Here is a 20,380-nt window from a genome sequence, read left to right as displayed (position 1 = left end):
CTCTCCATTCCCCCTCCCTCACCAGGTCCCGGTGGAAGGAATTGCAATCCTGCATCTGTTCCCATTCTCATCAGCACTGCAGAGGATGACAGTCATTGTCCAAGAGATGGGGGGTGACCGGCTGGCATTCATGAAAGGTGCACCGGAAAGGGTGGCCAGCTTTTGCCAACCTGAGACAGGTAAGCGAATAGACTTGTGATTCAACAGACGGATCTGTTATTTCCAGCCCAAATGTGTCCCATCAGCACATGATCTATAAATTTAATTGCCTACTGGCCGTTGCTAATTCGGAAACCCAACTGGCATCCCAAACTCAATACTTCCCTTTCTCACTTCCTGTCTTTTCCATCTTGGTGAATGGTATTAAGAATTTCTGCCGCTACTCCCAATTTAGGTCTCAGCCCTGATTCCTCCCTCTCTTTCAGAGCCTCTATTTTATCAATTGCTAATCCATGGCCCTCTCATTCCATCCACCCAGACCCTCATCACCTTTCCCCTGGATCACTTCAGTGTTTGGTGAATCCTGGTCCCAGGTTCCCCTACTCTGATTCACCCTTCATACTGTGGCCAGATAGGTTTTTCCACCACATAGTATAACCGTGTTGTCACTTTCATGCTGCTATTCTTTCGGTCACTTCCCATAGGTTCCAGGATAGTCTCAGACTCCTTTAGGATCACACATAAGTCCTTCATGATCTGGATCCTATCACACTTTCCAGATAAGCCTTGCCACTCCTATCCTCTCTCCTCATGCTTCCCCCGAGCTGAACTCACTACTCAAGTCTTGCTGTCTTGTGTCTCTATGTTTGAGCATATGATGCTCCCTTGGCCAAAATGCCTTTCCCTTCCTTCATCTACCCACTTCCCGCCAGTATGATACAAGCACCTCGAAATGTTTCTATAGCACACAGCAATTGCTTAGATCTCATTGCACTGGCAATGATCTCATTCCACTGGTTGTTACTAACCCGACAGAGATCTTTAAAGCAGGGTCTGCTGTTCAGTCTCTGTAGAGCCAGTATCTGACACATACATGGTAAGTAGACTCTCAATGAATGCTTGCTGGTCAAACTGGAGAAAAAAGAATTACACACGTTTCCCATCTTTTTTTCTTTTTTCTTTTTTTGTCCTGCTTTTTTCTCATTTCAGCTTCACTGGATCCCAACCCTGACAGTATAATTATATCTAGGGTTCTCACTGACTTATTTGTGTATCTTTTACAAGGTGTGTTTTCTTGGGAAAAAGTTGGATCTGTTTGTAAAGAATTTTTCCACCGGTACCAGCGGAATAAATGTTGCATACTATTTTTTTTTTTAATTTTTTTTTCAACGTTTATTTATTTTTGGGACAGAGAGAGACAGAGCATGAACGGGGGAGGGGCAGAGAGAGAGGGAGACACAGAATCCGAAACAGGCTCCAGGCTCTGAGCCATCAGCCCAGAGCCTGACGCGGGGCTCGAACTCCCGGACCGCGAGATCGTGACCTGGCTGAAGTCGGACGCTTAACCGACTGCGCCACCCAGGCGCCCCTAAATGTTGCATACTAATCTTGCCTTATTTTCTGAACAGTACCAACTAGTTTTGTTAGTGAACTTCAGATTTACACGACACAGGGCTTCCGGGTCATAGCACTGGCCTACAAGAAGCTAGAAATGGATCATCACACCACTGCCTTCACCAGGTAAGTAGGGAGGATTTGATAAAGCAGAATGGGTTGCTGGGCAGTGGACTGGGCAGTGGACTGAACAACACAGCTTGCTGCATTGGTGTGCATAAAATGTCTCTGAACTTGGTAAACAGGGATATAGTCATCCCTGTCCTGCCTCAGCCACAAAGCTGATGTGAACACTGGGAGAATTTCTGAGAAAAAACTGTATAAACTATAAAATATGACATCATTGTACAGCTTTGTGAAAATAGACCTAGGAAATTAACCAACGTTTCAGAGAGTTTGAAATGGTGGTGACGACCCTGTTTTGAAACAAATACAAGTAGCTCATTTTTTGTTAGAGTTAGCAAATTAGTTGCTAGAAAACATATCATCTGTCTGAAAAACAATTGATAAATTTGCAACTTAATGAAACAAATGAACAGAGCTTAGACTTACACAGAATCAGAAGAGCCATTCAGGAGGTAGTTTTGAGATGTAAAAGAGGTGCCTAAAAACTAAAATGGACTCAAGTATTTATGCGCTCAAATTTGTTGTATTTTCCACCATTTATAGGCTACCTTGTGTATTTCACCTTCACTGCCATGTCCAGTACTCCGTGTCAGCTTCTGGGGGTAACACTGCTGTGGAGATAATCAGGACTTATTTTGTTATTTTGAATCTTGAATTTGGGAGGTCTAACATACTTGTGCTCAATCCTATCAGATTCAACACTCCTATTGTCATTATATTTTGTACCACTTCCTTTAAAATGAAATTCATATGTAATTTGATCGGCACGTATTTTCTATAAAAATTGGGGCGTCTGAGTGGCTCAGTTGGTTGGGTGTCCAACTTCGGCTCAGGTCATGATTTCACGGTTTGTGGGTTCAAGCCCCGCGTCGGGCTCTGTGCTGACAGCTCGGAGCCTGGGGCCTGCTTCGGATTCTGTGTCTCCCTCTCTTTCTGGCCCTCCCCGACTCATACTCTGTCTCTCTCTGTCTCTCAAAAATAAATAAAAATGTAAAAAAAATAAATAAATAAAAATAAAAAAAATAGAAATAAAGACCATGCCCTGTGATATAGTAAACATAGAAGCAAACGTGCAATTCATGACAAAAAGTCATATTTCAGTGAATGCTCAGCTGACTCCACTAAATCTAAATGAAGCGATATGTTACCCCTGTGTGCGGAATCACTGGGCTGACTGATACAGGTGCATTTACATATTGGAGTTGCAAATACTGCCAGCAGTCTTGCTTGCTGTCAGCGAGGTGACTCTGAAATGGTTACAAACACTTGGTAAAACTGAATCAAACAGTACAATCTCTTCTCACTTTACATGGCAGTTACATTTCTGAAAAATTCAATAGAATAACAAAAGTGTGCAAAAAATACTTTGTGTTTATATGTAAAACACAGCACGGGGGAAGTATAACAACTTATATTTGTTTAATATAATATTAGTAGTATTAGATATGCTATAATAACACAGTATACCATATAGTATAATAATAGTACATTATAAACAGTATAAGCCAGTACTGAAAGTATAAATGATTTTTTAATGTCCATGAATGGATGACCTGTAAAACATTCAAGAGGCATGTGAGATGCAGGGGAATTCTTCATGGTGCATTGGTCATTGCAGGAAATCTTGCTTGGATGCCTACAAGGTTTCCAAAATGCCTTCTAGAGGCAGCACCCCTCCTGCTGAAAACCACCAACAGGGTCCAACTGTGTCACTTCGTGAATGGATAGTGGGGTCCAGAGGGGGAAATGGCTCATCAAAGATTACTGAGTATTGGAGTCCTGAGGCCGGCTTAGATTGATCCTGAAAACTCGGGCTATTACAACTCTGGGTGTTTGTTGTAATTTAATTGACTCGGGCCATTACAGTTACTCAAGTCAGAGAGCTAAGAGTGTGAACTTTGAGACTGGATCTCACATTTGAAAGAAAGAAACAAACAAACTTGGGGTCAGGTTGTGGCAGAATTGGGAATGGAACTTTGTTTCTTGAGAACCCATTGACAGATATATATTAAGACTCTGGCTATTATGCTGCCATTTCTGATGATGATAATAAATAGTTGCATATCTACCAGTTTCAAACTCATGACTTTTGAGCTGGTGCGTATAACAAAGCACTAATGGTGAAGACGGATAACCAATAGGGAATTGTGAGGGCTGTGGCACACAGGAGAGTACATGCCTGGGCTAACAGCATTGAAATTCCAACGTTTCAAAGTCTGGCAAGATCTAAACCCTTATAGGATCCCATAGGATCTAATCTTAGGTTGTCAATTTGCCCCTCCTGTGCTAAAGCCACATCACCATACATCTACTCCTAGCTTAGTTAATTTACCTAAACTTTGCTAATCTCTAATTAGAGCAGAAAATTTTTTCTAGGGTGTGCGTGTGTGTGTGTGTGCGTGCATGCGTGCAGAGTGCTTCCAACCCTGATACCATAATTTCTTTGAGGGTTCTCAGCCCACTTTTTGCATATTTCAACCTTTAAAAACAGCCTGGATTCCAAGGACAGGAAATGTAATCTCATGGATGACAATATCCCCTTTGCATCACATTCCCCATTCTTGATTATTTTTAGATGCATCAAGAGGAGATATACTGTCTGTTCAGGAAATAGGAAAAAGTAGCTCACTATTCCAGGTTGCAGAGCTTCAGATCCCTCAAGAGACCACTTCTCTACTTCTTGATTTATATTGAAACTCATGAAAAGAAGAATCATGTAGTGTTAGGGCTAGAAGAGATCTTGGAGATCCATTAGTTTTACTACCTTCTTTTACAAAAGAAGAAGTAGATTACCAGACAGAGAAAGTGATTTGCCCATGGTCACACAGCAAAAGTAGTGGCAGATCTGGGTTATGAACTAGTTAATATCCTGATTACTGTGCATGGAACCCTATGAAGGCCATGTGCCGGGGGAACCAGAAACATGAGTGCCGGGATAGGCTGCAGACTACATCAGATGGCTGACTCTGTGGCCATTTTCTTGACCCAACCTGGTGCCTTGTGGTTGGCTTATGTCATATCTCTGAAAATAGCCAAAGCCTGAGGTTTGGATACGAGGGCCACTAGAAAGTTTGGAGGACCTCATTCAGTCATCAACTAAGTTATCCTTCAAAGAGCAGTGCAAATATCCCCTGTTCCAGGAAAGTTTCTCCAATCACTGTACCCAGACATGATTACACCTTCCTATCTGACTCCATAGGACCATTATTTGTACCTCTTGGTACTTTTCCCAGCCTTCCATACAAACGAGGCAATCAAGTCTAATCTTTTCCTCCTGGTTAAATGTGAAATCCCCAGAATTAGGGGCTACTATAGTTTCTGTACATTCTCTCCCCCTTCTCCTTAGCCCTGTTCCTTGCCCTCATTTAGGTATTCAGTGTTCATTTAGGTATTTATGGTCATTCACTTGACAAACTGACTGGCTTTGCTTTCCATAAAAACTCTTCTGGCAGCAGAATTTCTGAAAGAGAAAATACATTTTCCTCGGCTGCTTGTCAAAGAGAAAAAAAAAAGGTCACATCAGGCATCAAAGCATTTCAACTAAGGGAACCCTGGCTGAGCACTTCCTCTGTTGGGCACCGCGCACGTGTTGTTGAGTCTGTCTCTGAACTAGGCAGGCTTGCCCTCAGGTTGTTGAGACAGATCAGATAACAAAGAATGGCAAGAGGTATATAAACAAACAAAATGTGTGCTACGCTGAGCTAGAGGTATGATCCTGAGGGAGCAATTATATTTACCCCCATGGGAAGGTTTTTATGGGGACGGGCCTGTGAATTGGGCCTCGGAATAAAAACAGGCAGGGTTTCTTCAATGGCAGATCATGGTGAACTTACAACCTTTTCCGTGAAGAAAGAAAGAATGTCTCATGGCAGTTCAGAGCCAATGTTTAGAGATGGTTGAGTACAGAACATAGCCATGGTGGCTGGTCCACCTTGTCAGGAAGTTAGGGTAGGTGAAGAATTTAGTGATAGGTAAAGCTGGAGAGATAGTTTGGAACCAGATTATGGAGAGATTTCAATGCCAGGTTCAGAAGACTGGGGAATGCCTGGGGCGAGTAGTGCAAACTGTGCCCACTTCTGACCACTCTGGTGGAGGTGTTAGCAGGGTCCTAGAAGCATGACTAACTCTAGTTGATGCCGCTGGCTGACAGGAGACCCAGCTCTGAGACGCCCGTGGCAAGTAGGGCAAGGTGGGTCCTGCTGGGTGCTGCTTTCACCCATATTTCAGACAGAATTAGGCAATGCTGGTATGTTGCTCTTGTGTCTGCTAGAGGTGTCTGGGTCTCAGATAAATGAATCATGGCAGAATTTTTGGAGCTCCAACCCCGGATATACTTCTCTGCACTTAATCCTGTGGAATGTCTTGGAAATTTTACTGAGGTGGACGGGAGCCTCAGAAGCCCCTCTTCTTTCCAGAAACATTCATACTATATGCAGAAGAACAATGCTCTCTGCTGAGGGAGGAAGAGAGGGAGGAGCTTGGCTTTAAAATAGGGGCTCTTTTGGGGTGCCTGGGTGGCTCAGTTGGTTAAGCATCTGACTCTTGGTTTTGGCTCGATCATGATCTCAAAGTTTGTGAGTTTGAGTCCCACATCAGGCTCTGCATTGGCAGTGCAGAGCCTGCTTGGGGTCCTCTCTCTCTCCTCTCCCCCAGCCCCTACCGCCCCACTTGTGCTGTCTCTCTCAAAATAAATAAACTAAATAAATACATAAATAAAAATAAAAGAGGGGCTGTTTTCTGAGTCTGAGAACTCCTGGGGCTAAAATAATATTGCATATAGGCTTGGATTCAGGAGAGACTAGCATTTTGTTTTATTGTTCTTGAGTCTCACTTACTTTTCATGTTTCCCTTCTAGAATACCTCTCTGGGGGTTGCTAACAGGTGAGGTGTTGGAAACCAGACTAGCCACAGCAGAAAGAAGACTTGGGGTCATTTAGTTCATTCTCTAGGAAGGTTAAAGCAAATGTTTTGTTTAATAAATACTCTCCCTTCCAATTGATTCAGTCAGAGCAAATGTCTCAGTATCCTTCATGTCCCTTCCTGTCTTCTTTCTGCATATTTACGGGCACATATTTGGTGTTTAAGGAATGGTGCTTAAGTGGGTGAATGGGAACCACTTCTGATAGGATCATATTTGCCTTTGCTTTGGTTTTGCTTCCCCTGAGAAAGACCACATTGTGCTATTTTTTTTTTTAATTTATTTATTTTGAGAGAAAGAGAGAACCAGCAGAGGAGAGGGTGACAGAAAGGGAGAGATAGAATCCCAAGCAGGTTCCATGCCATCAGTGTGGAGCCCAACGTGGGGCTCAATCTCATGAACCAATGACTTGAGCCAAAGTCAAGAGTCGGATGTTTGACTGAGCCACCCGGGCGCCCCCATATTGTGTTATTTCTGTTCAATTATATATATGTTTCCAGGGACAAAGTAGAATCAGACCTGATATTTCTGGGATTGCTCATCTTGGAGAATCGGTTGAAAGAAGAAACAAAACCAGTTCTGGAAGAGCTCATCTCTGCCCGGATAAGGACTGTAATGATCACAGGTATATAACAAAGTTGTACATGGAAACAGAAAGAATTTGATGTAGAAATAGACAAGATCCATTCATTTCACAAAGACTGTTGACTACCTACTGTGGGTGGGGCACCATTCTAGGTGTTGGAGATCTGCAACAGAAAAGGCAAAATTACTGCTCTCACCAAGTTTCTATCCAGGTGGGATGAGATAGAAAATCAATCAGTTGATCAAACAAGCAGCTGGCAATAAGAGTTATGAGGTACATAAAACAAAACAGGGTGATGTCTTAACTGGCTACTTTATATGTGGTGTCCTCTCTGAGAAAGGCCATTTGAAATAACCCCTGACTGACAAGAAGATGTGGGTCAGGCACAGATGACAATTTTTGTTAAATGTTAGTAGGAAGAGAAATGCTTAGTCAGCATGGTGTGTAAACTACCCTGAAGGCCCATTTATTATTCTGGTGGTAAAAAAAACAAAAACAAAACAAACACAAAAACAAAAAACTGTCCCCTGTGCTTCTCTCAAACCCCAAATCAAGGGAGTGGTGAGAAAGGATCATGCAAGAAAAGTGTGTGAAATTTCTTAATGAATGCTTCTTAGTGGAGAATAGATCATTTCCTCATGTGTTCAAATTTAAGTGTGTGCCTTTCTTTCCCGGCTTTCCAGTCAGGTGCATTGAACTCTGATAGTTGTGTCGCCAAGGTACACTATTTCTCCACCAGAGCCCTTATTCCCCAGCCCATTTCCCCTGAATCCAGCTTCACTGTGGGAAGCTCTAGGATACTTCTACTTTCTCCTCTGTACCTCCCATCTCCCATTCTACCCCCACAATACAAGAGACTTAGGGGTCCCTTTTACCTTCTTCCTTTTTAGTCCCTCAATCCAACTTGTAGGTATTGCTGAGCTAATTTACTACTTAGAATTGCCCTTACATCATGACCCGTCTGTTTCAAAAATCTTTTTTTAGCACTTATTTTACACATTTCCGTAATCTATCCTTAGTATTGAGATTTAGATAGAATAAGGACACATCACTCTGTACCCCACTTCTTCACTTCACTCATATTGGAATTTCTGTTCTGTTTCTTTGCTTGCTGGGTTAAATTTTTCTTCTCAAGGTTTGTCCTTGGATAGGATAGAAGGATGTTATGCTCTCTAATTTCTTACATACCCTGGAGTATCTTTCTTGGCTCTGACAGGTGAATGCCCTCTTGTCTGGGTGTAGGATTTGGGGGTTAGAGTCCTGTTTTTTCCTTAATGATCTCTAGGTGTTATTACAAGTCCAATGCCAGTCCACTGTAGGTAATTTGTTCTCTTCTGTATATTGTCCTTTTCTTCAACTTTGGAGTTTACAAATACTACCAGAGTATGTCTATATGTTTGTCTTTTTGTCCCATTGATTTCATTAATTAATTAAAAGTAAACATTTTTAATCTATCTTCTTCCTGTCAGGGAAAGTTCTTCTATTGTTCATTTAATTATGGCCTTTGCTCTGTCTCTTCCTTTTTCCCTTCTGGAATTTCTGTTATTCACATGATAGGCTTTCTGGATTTATCTTCTCAGTCTCTTATCTTTTTTCTTGTTATTCTCATATTTTTATAATTTGCCTCCATGTTTTAAGATTTTTTTGCATCCAGTTTTTCCAAACCATAAACTCAGGTTCCAAAGATGACCATTATCTTCTTCAAATTACCTCTTAATGTTGAGATCTGAAATCTTGTTTTGGGGTGGGAATAGCTCTAGAAAACCTTTTTTAAGGGGGGGGGCATTAGAGGAGAAGGGCTACATTTGAGTTTTCTTAAGTGCACTTATTATTTTTAATGAGATAATGCAAAGTTTTTTTCTTTAATGTGTATTTATTTTTGAAAGAGAAAGAGTGCATGCGAGCAGGCGTGGGAGGGTCAGAGAGTGAGGGAAACACAGAATCTGAAACAGGCTCCAGGCTCTGAGCTATCAGCACAGAGCCTGAGGTAGGGCTTGAACCCACAAACCGTGGTGAGATCATGACCCGAGATGATGTCGGACGCTTAACAGATTGAGTCCCGCAAGGCTCCCGGAGTTACTGCAGGTTTTATCTATCTCCAACAACTGCTCTATTTTGTCTGTCATGTGTTGTTCTGGTTGTTCTGCCTGATATGTTCCTGTCTAGCTTCTGAGACTTCTAAAATAGGTTGTTATATTCTCTGTCAGATGACTGAGGCTCAGGCGTGGAACTTCTCAGGTTGTGGACGGCAAAAGTATCCTGTGCTGCAAAGCAGCCCAACTACTGGTGACCTGCTGAGGCATTGTGGACACTTCTTAGCTCTCAGGGCTCTGGCCTCAGGGTAGAGAAACGCCTGCCCACTGTTAGCTCTTCTGGGCTTCCTCATACGTACTTTGGTAGAGACCTGAAGAAAGCCATGTTAGGGATAGGCAGTCAGATGTTATTTATTGTTCAGTGGTTGCTCTAGGAATCACATCTGTACCTACCCTGTCAAGAAGGCTTACAACCATGAACGTCCTTTGCCTTCTCTCCTTTATGTTATGGTTGTCGCGTATATGACAATGAAAACCCCACCATACCATGCTAAGGTTTTCACTTTCAATAGGCACGAGTTACACACAAATGGAAGAAAAATAGACTTTTATATTTACCGAGATCTTCATTATTTCTGTTGCTATGTTTTTATTCCTAATGTTAGAAGTTTCCCTCTGGTGTCCTTTCCTTTCAGCCTAAAGAACTGTTAGCATTTCTTTTTGAGTATGTCTGCTAGCAACAAATTATCTTAGTTTCCCTTCCTCTAAGAATGTCTTATCTCTCCTTCCTTTCTGAAGGGTACTTTCAGAGCTTCACAGTTCTTTCTTCAGCACTTCAAAGATATTTCACTGTCATTTTGCCGCCATGTTTTTTGATGACAAATCTGTAATAATTTGAATAATCATTCCCTAATATATAATGTATTATTTTCTCTTGCCATTTCTAAGGTATTTTCTTTATCTTTGTTTTTAGAAGTTTGATTGTAATGTTTCTGGGTATGGTTCTCATTGAGTTTATCTTACTGGGATTCGCTGGGCTTCTTAAATCTATGAATTTAAATCTTTTACCGTATCTGGGAACTTATCTGCTTTATGTCTTCAAAATATTTTTTCCTGTTTTGATTCCTTTCTCCTTTCCTTCCTGGACTCTAATCACATGACTGTTGCCATTCTCCAGTCTCTGTTCTTTTGTTTTTTTAATTTTCTCTCCGTTTTTCAGATTGTATAATTTCTACTTACCTATCTTCAAAGTCACTGCCTCCTTCTCCTGTCACCTCTATTCGGCTTTTGAGAGCATCCAAGGAATTTTTTATTTCAGTTATTATATTGTTCAATTGTAAAGCAGTCATTTGGTTCTTATTTATAGAGTATATATATTTTATTTCTCTTAAGAACTTCTATCTTGTCATTTATTTTAAGAATGGTAACCTTTACCTCATGGAGGACACTTATAACAGCTGCTTTAAGAACATTGGTAATTCTAGCATCTGGGTCATCCTGGTACAAGCAATGGTTGATTGTCTTTTCTTTTCTTGAGAATTGATCACATTTTCCAGGTGTTTTGTAGGTTGACTTTCTTGAACATTTAAAATATTATAGTGTGAGATTTCGGATCTTGTTAAAATCTCCTGGAGAATGGTGAGGGTGATTTTTGTTTGTTTGAGCAAGCAAAACTGTAAGACATGGGAGGTGATTCATATCCTAGTTCAATTCTTGAGGCTTCTACTCTCCTTCCCTGGGTTTGTTCTGCACATGCACAGCTCTGGGTTGAGTTCACACAGTAAGTTAGTCTGGTTGTCTAGCTGTCTCCTTTCCAGGGTCTGCCCCATAGTTCTTCAGCCTTCAAGCTTTTTCTTTTTCTAGTTTCTCTGGTCAGAAAGACTAAGTTTCTTTTGGAGTTGTATTTAGCATCCTTCACAGCGCTGGGACTGGGGTTCACACTCAGGTCACACATGTGAGAGAAGAAAATAAAACCAACAATATCACCACCTTGTAGATTATTTCTCCAAATTTGACTCCCTTCCACATTCTACCTGCTTTTGTTTACTTTTCAAAGTCCTCAGATAGTTGCTTTTTGTATTTTTCCCATAGTTTCCCATTGTAATCAGTGGGAGAGATAGATTTTAGTGGTCTTATTCCAATTCGGCTGAAAGTGGAAACACCTGGGACTATATTAAATCAGTAGGGTTTTGATAAATGTTTACCAAGCTGAAAAATGATGGAAATAGATTTGAATTTTGCCTTTTTGTTTTTTCTTTCCACTCTCTGGAAAAACTGGTGGGTTATGAAGGAACCAGATAAAAAGCAATAAGAATCACGAAAGGGATCATGGATTCATGGAGAATCAGCATGAGAGAGACTTAGAAATTATTTCTTTTCACACCTAAAATAAATTCTGGACTCCTTACCCTAGTTTTCCAGGCCCTGCATGAATTGGTTCTATCTTTTCAACCTCACCTTGCTATACCCTTCCTTTCTTATAGGTGACAATCTTCAGACTGCAATAACAGTGGCCAGAAAGTCTGGAATGGTTTCTGAAAGCCAACAAGTCATTCTGATTGAAGCGAATGAAATCACTGGGTCTTCGTCAGCATCTATATCTTGGAAATTAGTAGAAGAGAAGTCCATTGCATACAGCAATCAGGTACACCTAAAAACAGACCTATCTAAGTTGACTCAGAGTGTCGGCTTCTGAGCAGCTTTGACTGGCAGAGATGTACAGGTGACCTAGGGTCAACATATTTCCCCAAATGTCTAATACCTATGCAGTTCGAAGAACTCATATCCGTTTCTCACACTGTTCCTACTGAGCTTTAATGTATAGTGCCGTCGTGGGTCCTGGAAAGGATCCATTATTTTAAGTGTAATAATGTTGTTGGCCCTATAGGAGAAAGAATGTAGTAAGGGGGGCTGTGAATCTAATTACTCATCTCCTCTTGCTTGCTAACCATCCCACTGGGTCCTAAGGAGATTTAGTCCCTGGGAGAGAAACTGCTGTGCACATTGGAAAATTAGACTATGTCTTTGGGCTGGGGAAAAAAAAAGTTTTATCCATGTATTCCCAATCATTCAGTATCTTATCTCTATTGTGTCCTTGTGGAACAATATTAATTCTGTAAGAAAAAAATGGTAAGTTCTCACTTCAGGGAGAGATTTGTTAAGGTGTAGTGCTTTGTATTTTACACTTGAAATGTGTGAAATGTGCTCTTGTCTGGGACTCACCAAGATCAAATCAGGATGAGAACAGGACATGAGTGTTATTCTCCTATTCACTAGAGGCTGTGATGTGCAAAGATTGATCTAGCAAAGACAAAGTGTTTCTCTGAGGAATTGGTGCTGGAGTGTGACTCTTAAAGAGAGACCCCAGTCTCTCTTAAAGAGAGAGGCCAGTCGTCACTGACTCTCTCTGATATACTTGTGGTCCTTTACCACTCTATCAAGTGTCTAAAATAACTTGTGTTTTGCTTTTGCAGGATAATTACATTAATATCAAGGAAGAAGTCTCTGATCATGGCAGAGAGGGAAGTTACCATTTTGCCTTAAGTGGAAAATCCTTTCAGGTTATAAGTCAACATTTCAGTAGCCTACTCCCAAAGGTAAGTTCTAAGAGGGTATCAGTCTCCCACAGTCTCCCGATAAAGATGCCAATGAAGTCACTTACAGAGCATGTTCTTAAGTAATTTCAAACTTGTAAGTGGGTAAGAAATACCTATTGAATATGTCATAAAGGGGCAAAAACATTTTGTTGTCTCATTTCTAGATAGGTTTAAAATTAGTAAATTTGATTAGCCCATTTCTCACCATCTAGAGAAATAAAGTATTAGGAGCTTCTCAAGTCATAAGGATTGCTTTTGGGTGGCTGTCTTCATACTGCCATGGTGAGGGGTCAAACGGTGAAGGGGAAATCCATCAATTATAGAGGAAAGCAGCCCAAGAAAGGAATTCTGTTAGGTTTTTGATAGAGGGTCTACACAAGAAAAGGTCAGAGTTAACAATTTTCTGATGAAGAATAAACCCATAGCAGGGGCAGGTAAGTTATATACATAACAGGTGGACAAACTAGAGAAAGATTGTGTCTAGTGTAATCCAAAGATAAGTTCTTTGTATTCAATTGCTTATCATCTTAGGCACTGTTTAAGACAAAAAGATTAAAGACGTAGAGGCTGATCAAACATTAAGCTGAGTTACTTTCAAGAAGAGCAAGGAGCACAGAGATCTAACAGAAGAATTCAGACTCTGTAGAATAAAGCTCAGGTGGATGGAGCTGGTATAGATTTATTATATCTCCAAACCAGCAATGTTCCATAGCCAAAATTAGACTTGGGATATCAGCTGAGCTCCACAATTGGTCAAGCCCAGATGGCATGGTTAAATCCAAGACCACTAATTGTCACTATTTCATCACGAGGCTGTTTTTTCTGCTCGTTCTGAACAATTTTCTGAGAAGCTGTTGCCTCCTTTCCTTTCCCTAGGATGCTGACCTCTTGATATCTTGCAATTTCTCATACTCTACTGGTTCAAGATTCCATTAAGCTCAGGATTTTTTGACCACCTTCTTGATGGCAGCTCAGCTAAATATCTGAAGGTCATCATTTTCATCCAATATTTTTATTAAGCAGTCATCTTGACTGATTTTTGGTCTCCTTGGTCACTTACTTGATGACCAAGGTCTCAATGTCTTAAAAAAAAAAAAAAAGACTTCTTGGAAACAAATTGTGTTTTGCCATTCATGGATGTTATTTTCCAGTCAGCGTTCTAAGTATCATCAATTATCTCATGTATGACCAACTGACGTGATATAAAGTTTCTCTTGGGTTCCTTACAGATACTGATAAATGGAACAATCTTTGCAAGAATGTCTCCTGGGCAGAAATCCAGTCTGGTGGAAGAATTTCAGAAACTGGAGTAGGTTCTTTACCAATTCAGGTGGTATGAAGTGCCTGGAGCATGACAGTCAGGGAGAGTGTGAGAGGTACAAGAAGTCCCCTAAGGCAGTGGTTCTGAACCTAACTGCCTATGACAGTCACCCTGGGAGCTTTGAAAAAATAACAATCCCAGGACCCCACTGTCCAGATATTCTAATTCAGTTGTTCATGTGAGGCTTGGACATCAGTGTTTTTTCAGCGTCCCTCAAATGAGTCAATTTTGCGCCCAGAGTTGAGAACCACTGGACTAGAACATATGGGACGTGAAAGTGTGTGGTGAGAAATGAACCTGGAAAGATAGTTTGAGTTCAGCTCCTGAAGGTACAATGAGAATTTAGACATTATAAATTATCATCACAGCTGTGATATAAGGAGATTCGTATGGCAAGGGATTCACATAACCTTAAAAATACTGAAATATTTATATGGCAAAGTATCTTCTCTGTCCTGAATCAGAATAATACTTCTCTTTTAACACAAAGGGTCTCCATTAGAGAATAGGTTCTCCAATAGAGAACAGTTCAAATAAAGTGCCCATCATTTGAGACCCTTTATTTCCTGCTAACAGAACCCATGGAGTCCTGTAAGTTTTCTTCATTTCTGGTGCTGGACCATATAGACATGACTCCTAATCTTTTCACTCCCACTTCATCCCCCCTGATTTAGTCACTAGGCAAGCTTCTTGATTCAGAAAGTCCTGTCTTCTTAACTTGGTTGAAAACCTAGATAGTAAACTAGTTGCCTTCATAGGACAGTGTGGAAGACAAGTACAGCAAATCCTATAAATACTGTCAGAGCACTCCTACCTTAAAAAGCACACTATCCATAATCTTTGTCAAGAATTAAAGCCAGCAGGATGCACTCACCCTCAAAGAGCGATCCTGATGCAGGAATATATTTTCTTTCTTCAAAGTCTGGGCATTTGTTAGTTGAGTGACTGCTAAAATGGCAAATTTCCTGCCCTGTTACTATTTACAGCACCAAGTAATTTTTGTTTATTGTTTTAGAAATCAGAAGACACTTTTCCCTACAGCATCTCACTGAATACTCATAACACTTTGTAGGAGAGAAAAATAATGGCCAAAATGGTCAAGTGATCAGGTCAAAGATCTTGATCTGGCTTCAAATCTGGTGCCCTCTCCACTGTGCCATGGTGTTATGTCATAAAATTGTGAACGTCCCATTTTACAGCCAACAAAGCTGCTTTCTAAGCAGTGAAGTACAGGGTCTCCCTGAAATGCTTGGAGTCAGGGTGGTGTGCTGGCTTTCCTAATCCATCGGGGAGCTGCTGAGTCACACTTTACTTTTAGTCAAACTGGACCCTTCAGAAAACTCCCTTAAAATAAAGAATCAGTGTCCCCTAAGTAACGAAGTTCATTTTATTATTTTTTTAGAGAAATTAGCAGTTAAAATTGCTTTGATTTCCCCTCCAATTGACATGGCTCCCTTTTAGTTACTTTGTAGGTATGTGCGGTGATGGAGCCAATGACTGCGGGGTAAGTAACTGCCTGTGTGTGGGGCCATGATCACACCAGGACACACCAGGACTTACACTTAATTGCACTTGCCTGGAGTCCTTTAGACATAATATCCCTGGGAGACACTTATCTCCATTCTTCTTGATGGAGGAACTGATGTGGAGGGTTTGGGAGGGTTTTGACCAAGGCCACACAATGACTCAGTGATCAGTATACTGACTTCTTTGGCCAGATGTCCCAGTGCCGTCTCTTTGTTATGCAACAGGCAGAACAAATTCTGGTCCCCTCCTGGCTCATGCTTGGGTGCACGGGTCATCCTGTAGCTAGCTTGACGGGCTTTTTCCCGTGTGGCCTCAGGAGAGACATCTGTGAGTGTGCAAGCAGAGTAAGCTGACTCTTTGCTTTCAGGCTTTGAAAATGGCTCACGTGGGCATCTCTTTATCAGAACAGGAGGCATCTGTGGCCTCACCTTTCACTTCTAAAACTCCAAACATTGAGTGTGTACCTCACCTTATCAAGTAAGTAGACGCTTTCCACCAGCACTGTTTTAATCTCTCTTGACTTGTAAGTTCAGATCCCATTGTTCGGCCAGGGAAACAACAGGGAAATTTTGTGTCCCTGGGTGGGGTGGGTGCTTTGCAGGACAATGCAGTCAGCCATTCTACTCCTGGGTGGACTTACCAGTAGTTAAAAATAACTGTGGGAGAGTAGTGGCATAATGAAAACCACTCAATAGGTTATTTTTAGAAAATTGGAATCTGGGACTTTTTTTTTTAATTTTAAAGTTTGTTTATTTATTTTGAGAGAGAGAGAGAGAGCATGAGCAGGGGAGGGGGCAGAAGCAGGAGAGGGGCAGTGAGAGGGGGAGAGAGAGAATCCCAAGCAGCCTCCATGAGCAAAACGGAGCCTGACTCATGGCTTGAACTCACAAACTGTGAAATCATGACCTGAGCTTAAATCAAGAGTCAGATGCTTAACCACTGAGTCACCCAGGCACCCCTGGAATCTGGAACTTGTAACTGCTTTGAAAGTGTTGATCTTATTGTTATTTTTACATATATCTCCATAGGTGCTTTATAATGGGGGGTAGAGACAAACTTTCCCTTCCCCGATTGCCCTCTTTTCCTCTTGCCTCTTTATGCTTCTTTGGAATATCCTTCTTATGCCCAGTTTTCAAAATATTAACTCATCTTTGCTGCTTCTACTGAACTCTCCCTTGGTGCTTTATCTGTGCCTCCCAGAAGATGTACTTCTGCTGTATTTTATTGGGATGATAGAGATGGTTAGCACTGTGGCCGCTTTGGGTGATTATAACTAGCATGTATTTACAGTTTGTGAAATGCTTTAATAACCATTATCTTATACTTCCAAACAGCCTGGAGATGTCGGAGTGGTCACTGTTTCCTTTTACAAATAAAGAAATGGAGGTTTAGAGAACTTAACTGAGGTTCCCAAGCTCACACAGCCATATAGGATTAGAAATTATGTTAGAACTGATGCTATTTAAATGTTTTCTCTACAAATGTCATACTATTCCCACCACATTAAAATGATGATTTCGCTGGCTCCTCCCAAATTTTTAAAAATTTATGTGTGTGTTTGACAAATGTTTATAGAGCAGGCACTTAGTACCAGGAACTGGTGAAGACGCTGGAGACCCAGAAGCAAGTAAATCACGCATTCCTGGACCTCATAAAGCTTTCTTCTGGTGGAGAAGTCAGGCAATAAACACATACACAGATAAATCAAGGGTAATGGGAAAAGAAGGCGGATGGGGAGGTGGAATTGGCTGCTGCAGGTGTGTGGCATGCGAAAACCCTTTCTAAAGAGGTGAGAGATGACGAGAAACTACCTTCTGGTAGAGCAAATGACAGCAGCTGAGCCCCAGTACAGGGTAAAGCCCGCTCTGAAATCAGGCTTTGGAATCCCAGGAAAACATTATGACCAGAAGCAAATTTAAACTCGTTTCTTTCCAATGAAAGTGATAAAAGTGGCATCTCATAAATAATCTATTTTATGCTTTAAATATATACCATTTACTCAAAGTCCACCAACAGTAACGGAAACAAACACGTTCGTTGTTTTCAGTCTATTTAAATTCGATATATGATGTATTTGAGCATAGACACTGTTTCAGTGCAGTTTTAGAAAAAGCGGGGATGGCCAAATGATTTGAATGAAATGAAACACCTTCATGAAAAGGGCCCCCAAGCCTGCAATCTTATGTAAATTCCTTAGTTTACAAATGAAGAAACTGTGACTGACAGAAGGAAATGACCTTCCAAATTACACTTGTGAGTAGGTACGAGCTCTAGGACGCATCCCCAGGTCCTCTGACTCCACTCTGACATGCCCACAGAGAGCACGAGGCTACCATCCACTCTGGGCTCCCGAACTGGACCAAGGCTGGGGAGCTGGGCCCGGAATTGGTCTTTCCTGAAAGTCTAGTCGTTTAGCATACTGACAGGCAGCTCCCTCTGGCTCAAGGCTGTCCAGTCTGTCAGACAAACTGTTTAATAATCAGGCTTTGGAGTGTTTTTCCTAAGCTCAGCTGAACAACAGTCACTGACCTTTTTTCCATCTCCTTACTCTGTCCTTTCTTTCCTTACACAGGGAAGGACGTGCCGCTCTCGTTACCTCATTTTGCATGTTCAAGTACATGGCACTGTACAGCATGATCCAGTATGTTGGTGTTCTGCTGCTCTACTGGGTATGACTGGTGACCCGAGCTCTTGGTTAGAACTGAAACAAGGAGTTGCATCCTCCCAACCTGCAGTGCCTCTTGAGGAAGAGTGCACGTAGGGGAGCTTGGAGGGCCAAGGGCCCCTCTGAAACTACCTTTATGGTGAAAGTAAATCAGAAATAGATGCACACAGGAGAAGCTGAAGGTGTCAATTCTCTAACTGTCTGACAGAGACATTTTGTGTGTAGCATTAGCTGACGATCAAGGCATAGCACTTTCTCCTGGTTGCTTCTGGCTGCTTGGACGAGGTCTCCATCTTCTCTGTTCCAGTGTGAGTCTACCCGAGCGTACCATTCAGTAGCGAGATGATCTGGGACTGGGGAGCTGGTAAATGTTTCAGAGCCGCTCTCCCTGGGACAGCAAGCCCTGGTTATTCATGTTTGCTGATTTCCGTGGTGTAAATATGCCCACCATGGCTGGTTTCGAGCTGCCTGCCTGACGTCACTGAGCATGGAGTTGGGAAGAGATGTGCACATAGCATGTCATTGTGTAGTACTTGCACCTCCACGATAGAAGACTTGTAAATATCTTAAAGAACATAGATAACAGCACAATGTAGGAAAAGGATTAGGAAGTGCTGGATTGGGGGTATTTATTAGCTTTGTTTTAGCATAATGTATTTAATGGTAGATTTGTATAATTTCAGGTTCTATAATGGCTGTGTTTAACAGCCAGTTCAAAAAAAAAATCCCTGAAAACTTTGCAATTGACTCTCATGAGCAAGTATAAGCAGCCTGATGATGATTCGTTAGATTCATCTCTATGTCCTGCCCTCTTGCTTCTGGGCTGAAGGTTTTAGTTTTGTTATTTTCAGATTGCTTATGTCTTTTCCCGCTCACAATGAATGAGATGGAGAAGGAGAGGCTGTGCACAGAAATTTGGTCCTATTTTGGAATCCCAACAACTCATGCTACAAACTAGAGTTGAACTTGGGTCATCTTGATCTCCTTTCCACTAAAAGGGGGGCAAGGAAGCAAGTTACTTGAAATCAGTAAGATCTTAACCTTTTTTTCCCCAAGAATATCAAGGATGCCTTATCAGGACTTGCTAATAACACCCAAGACTGCAAATAGTGGGTTCACTTATTCTTTTTCCACTGGTAAAATTTGGGTAAGATCACCACACATTTGTCTCTTGTTACTACTGGGAACTCACTGTCCTGTTGTGCCAGACCAAACCCTGACTTTCTGCTAGCAGGTAGAAAAGAGATCAGAGATGGATCTAGTAGAGTAAGACATCTCCCTCAACAGGAGGATGTTGATGTACAAAGGACCCAGCCTAGAAAGCACACAAAGGTGGCCTCCTGGTTGGAGAGGGTTTCACAGCCTTATCTTTGGTACTTCTACCAACACAAACTGGACCCTGGCCACACCTTCTTCTTGTAAAATCCCATGTTGCAGGAACAAAAATGAATGCAACTGATGTCAGACTTCATCCAGAGGGTCACAACCTTTTTGACCTGCTTTCCTTTTTCTTTTCAGGAGACAAACAGCCTTTCAAATTACCAGTTTCTGTTCCAGGATCTGGCCATCACAACTCTTATTGGTGTAACAAGTAAGACATTTTTGAAACTTTCTTGGCTCTTCCAGAAGGGCTGGTCCACTAGGAGGGACACCAGTTGCAGCCTCAGGGATATGGGACTTATGCCCAAGGGTCTATTCAGAGAGGGAAAGAGGAAATAGGGAAAGAGTCTTGGATTGAAATAAAAGTATTGGCCATGGAAAAGCTGGTTAGTTATTTTTCTTTTTTCCACAAAATACGGGGCTTCCATAATGGTCACTAAACTTTATTTATTTGTTTGTTTGTTTATATTTTGGGATACTTTATTGCTTTTCATTTTTTAAAAATATAATTTATTGTCAATTTGGCTAACATACAGTGTGTGCAATGTGTTCTTGTTTTTGGGTTAGATTCCTGTGGTTCATTGTTTACATACAACACCCAGTGCTCATCCCAGCAAGTACCCTCCTCAATGCCCATCGCCCATTTTCCCCTCTGTCCACCACTCCTTCCCCCC

At 41.5% G+C, this 20,380-nt stretch overlaps 1 protein-coding gene across 1 annotated transcript in view; it reads left to right on the top strand.

The window, feature by feature from the left end:
- Positions 1–20,380, top strand: part of LOC125174478 (probable cation-transporting ATPase 13A4) — a 52,414-nt gene that overhangs the window by 13,240 nt on the left and 18,794 nt on the right. Inside the window, exons 8-17 of the mRNA XM_047874006.1 lie at positions 26–179; positions 1,569–1,680; positions 7,099–7,223; positions 11,701–11,861; positions 12,691–12,813; positions 14,043–14,122; positions 15,596–15,638; positions 16,029–16,138; positions 18,234–18,330; positions 19,845–19,917. Of these exons, the coding sequence (XP_047729962.1) occupies positions 26–179; positions 1,569–1,680; positions 7,099–7,223; positions 11,701–11,861; positions 12,691–12,813; positions 14,043–14,122; positions 15,596–15,638; positions 16,029–16,138; positions 18,234–18,330; positions 19,845–19,917 (1,078 nt within the window). The remainder of the gene's footprint in view (positions 1–25; positions 180–1,568; positions 1,681–7,098; positions 7,224–11,700; positions 11,862–12,690; positions 12,814–14,042; positions 14,123–15,595; positions 15,639–16,028; positions 16,139–18,233; positions 18,331–19,844; positions 19,918–20,380) is intronic.

Source organism: Prionailurus viverrinus, chromosome C2 (assembly GCF_022837055.1).
Source record: "Prionailurus viverrinus isolate Anna chromosome C2, UM_Priviv_1.0, whole genome shotgun sequence".
Lineage (NCBI taxonomy): Eukaryota > Metazoa > Chordata > Mammalia > Carnivora > Felidae > Prionailurus > Prionailurus viverrinus.
The sequence above is the reverse complement of the archived record's forward strand: the minus strand, read 5'-3'. Positions and strand labels throughout refer to the sequence as shown.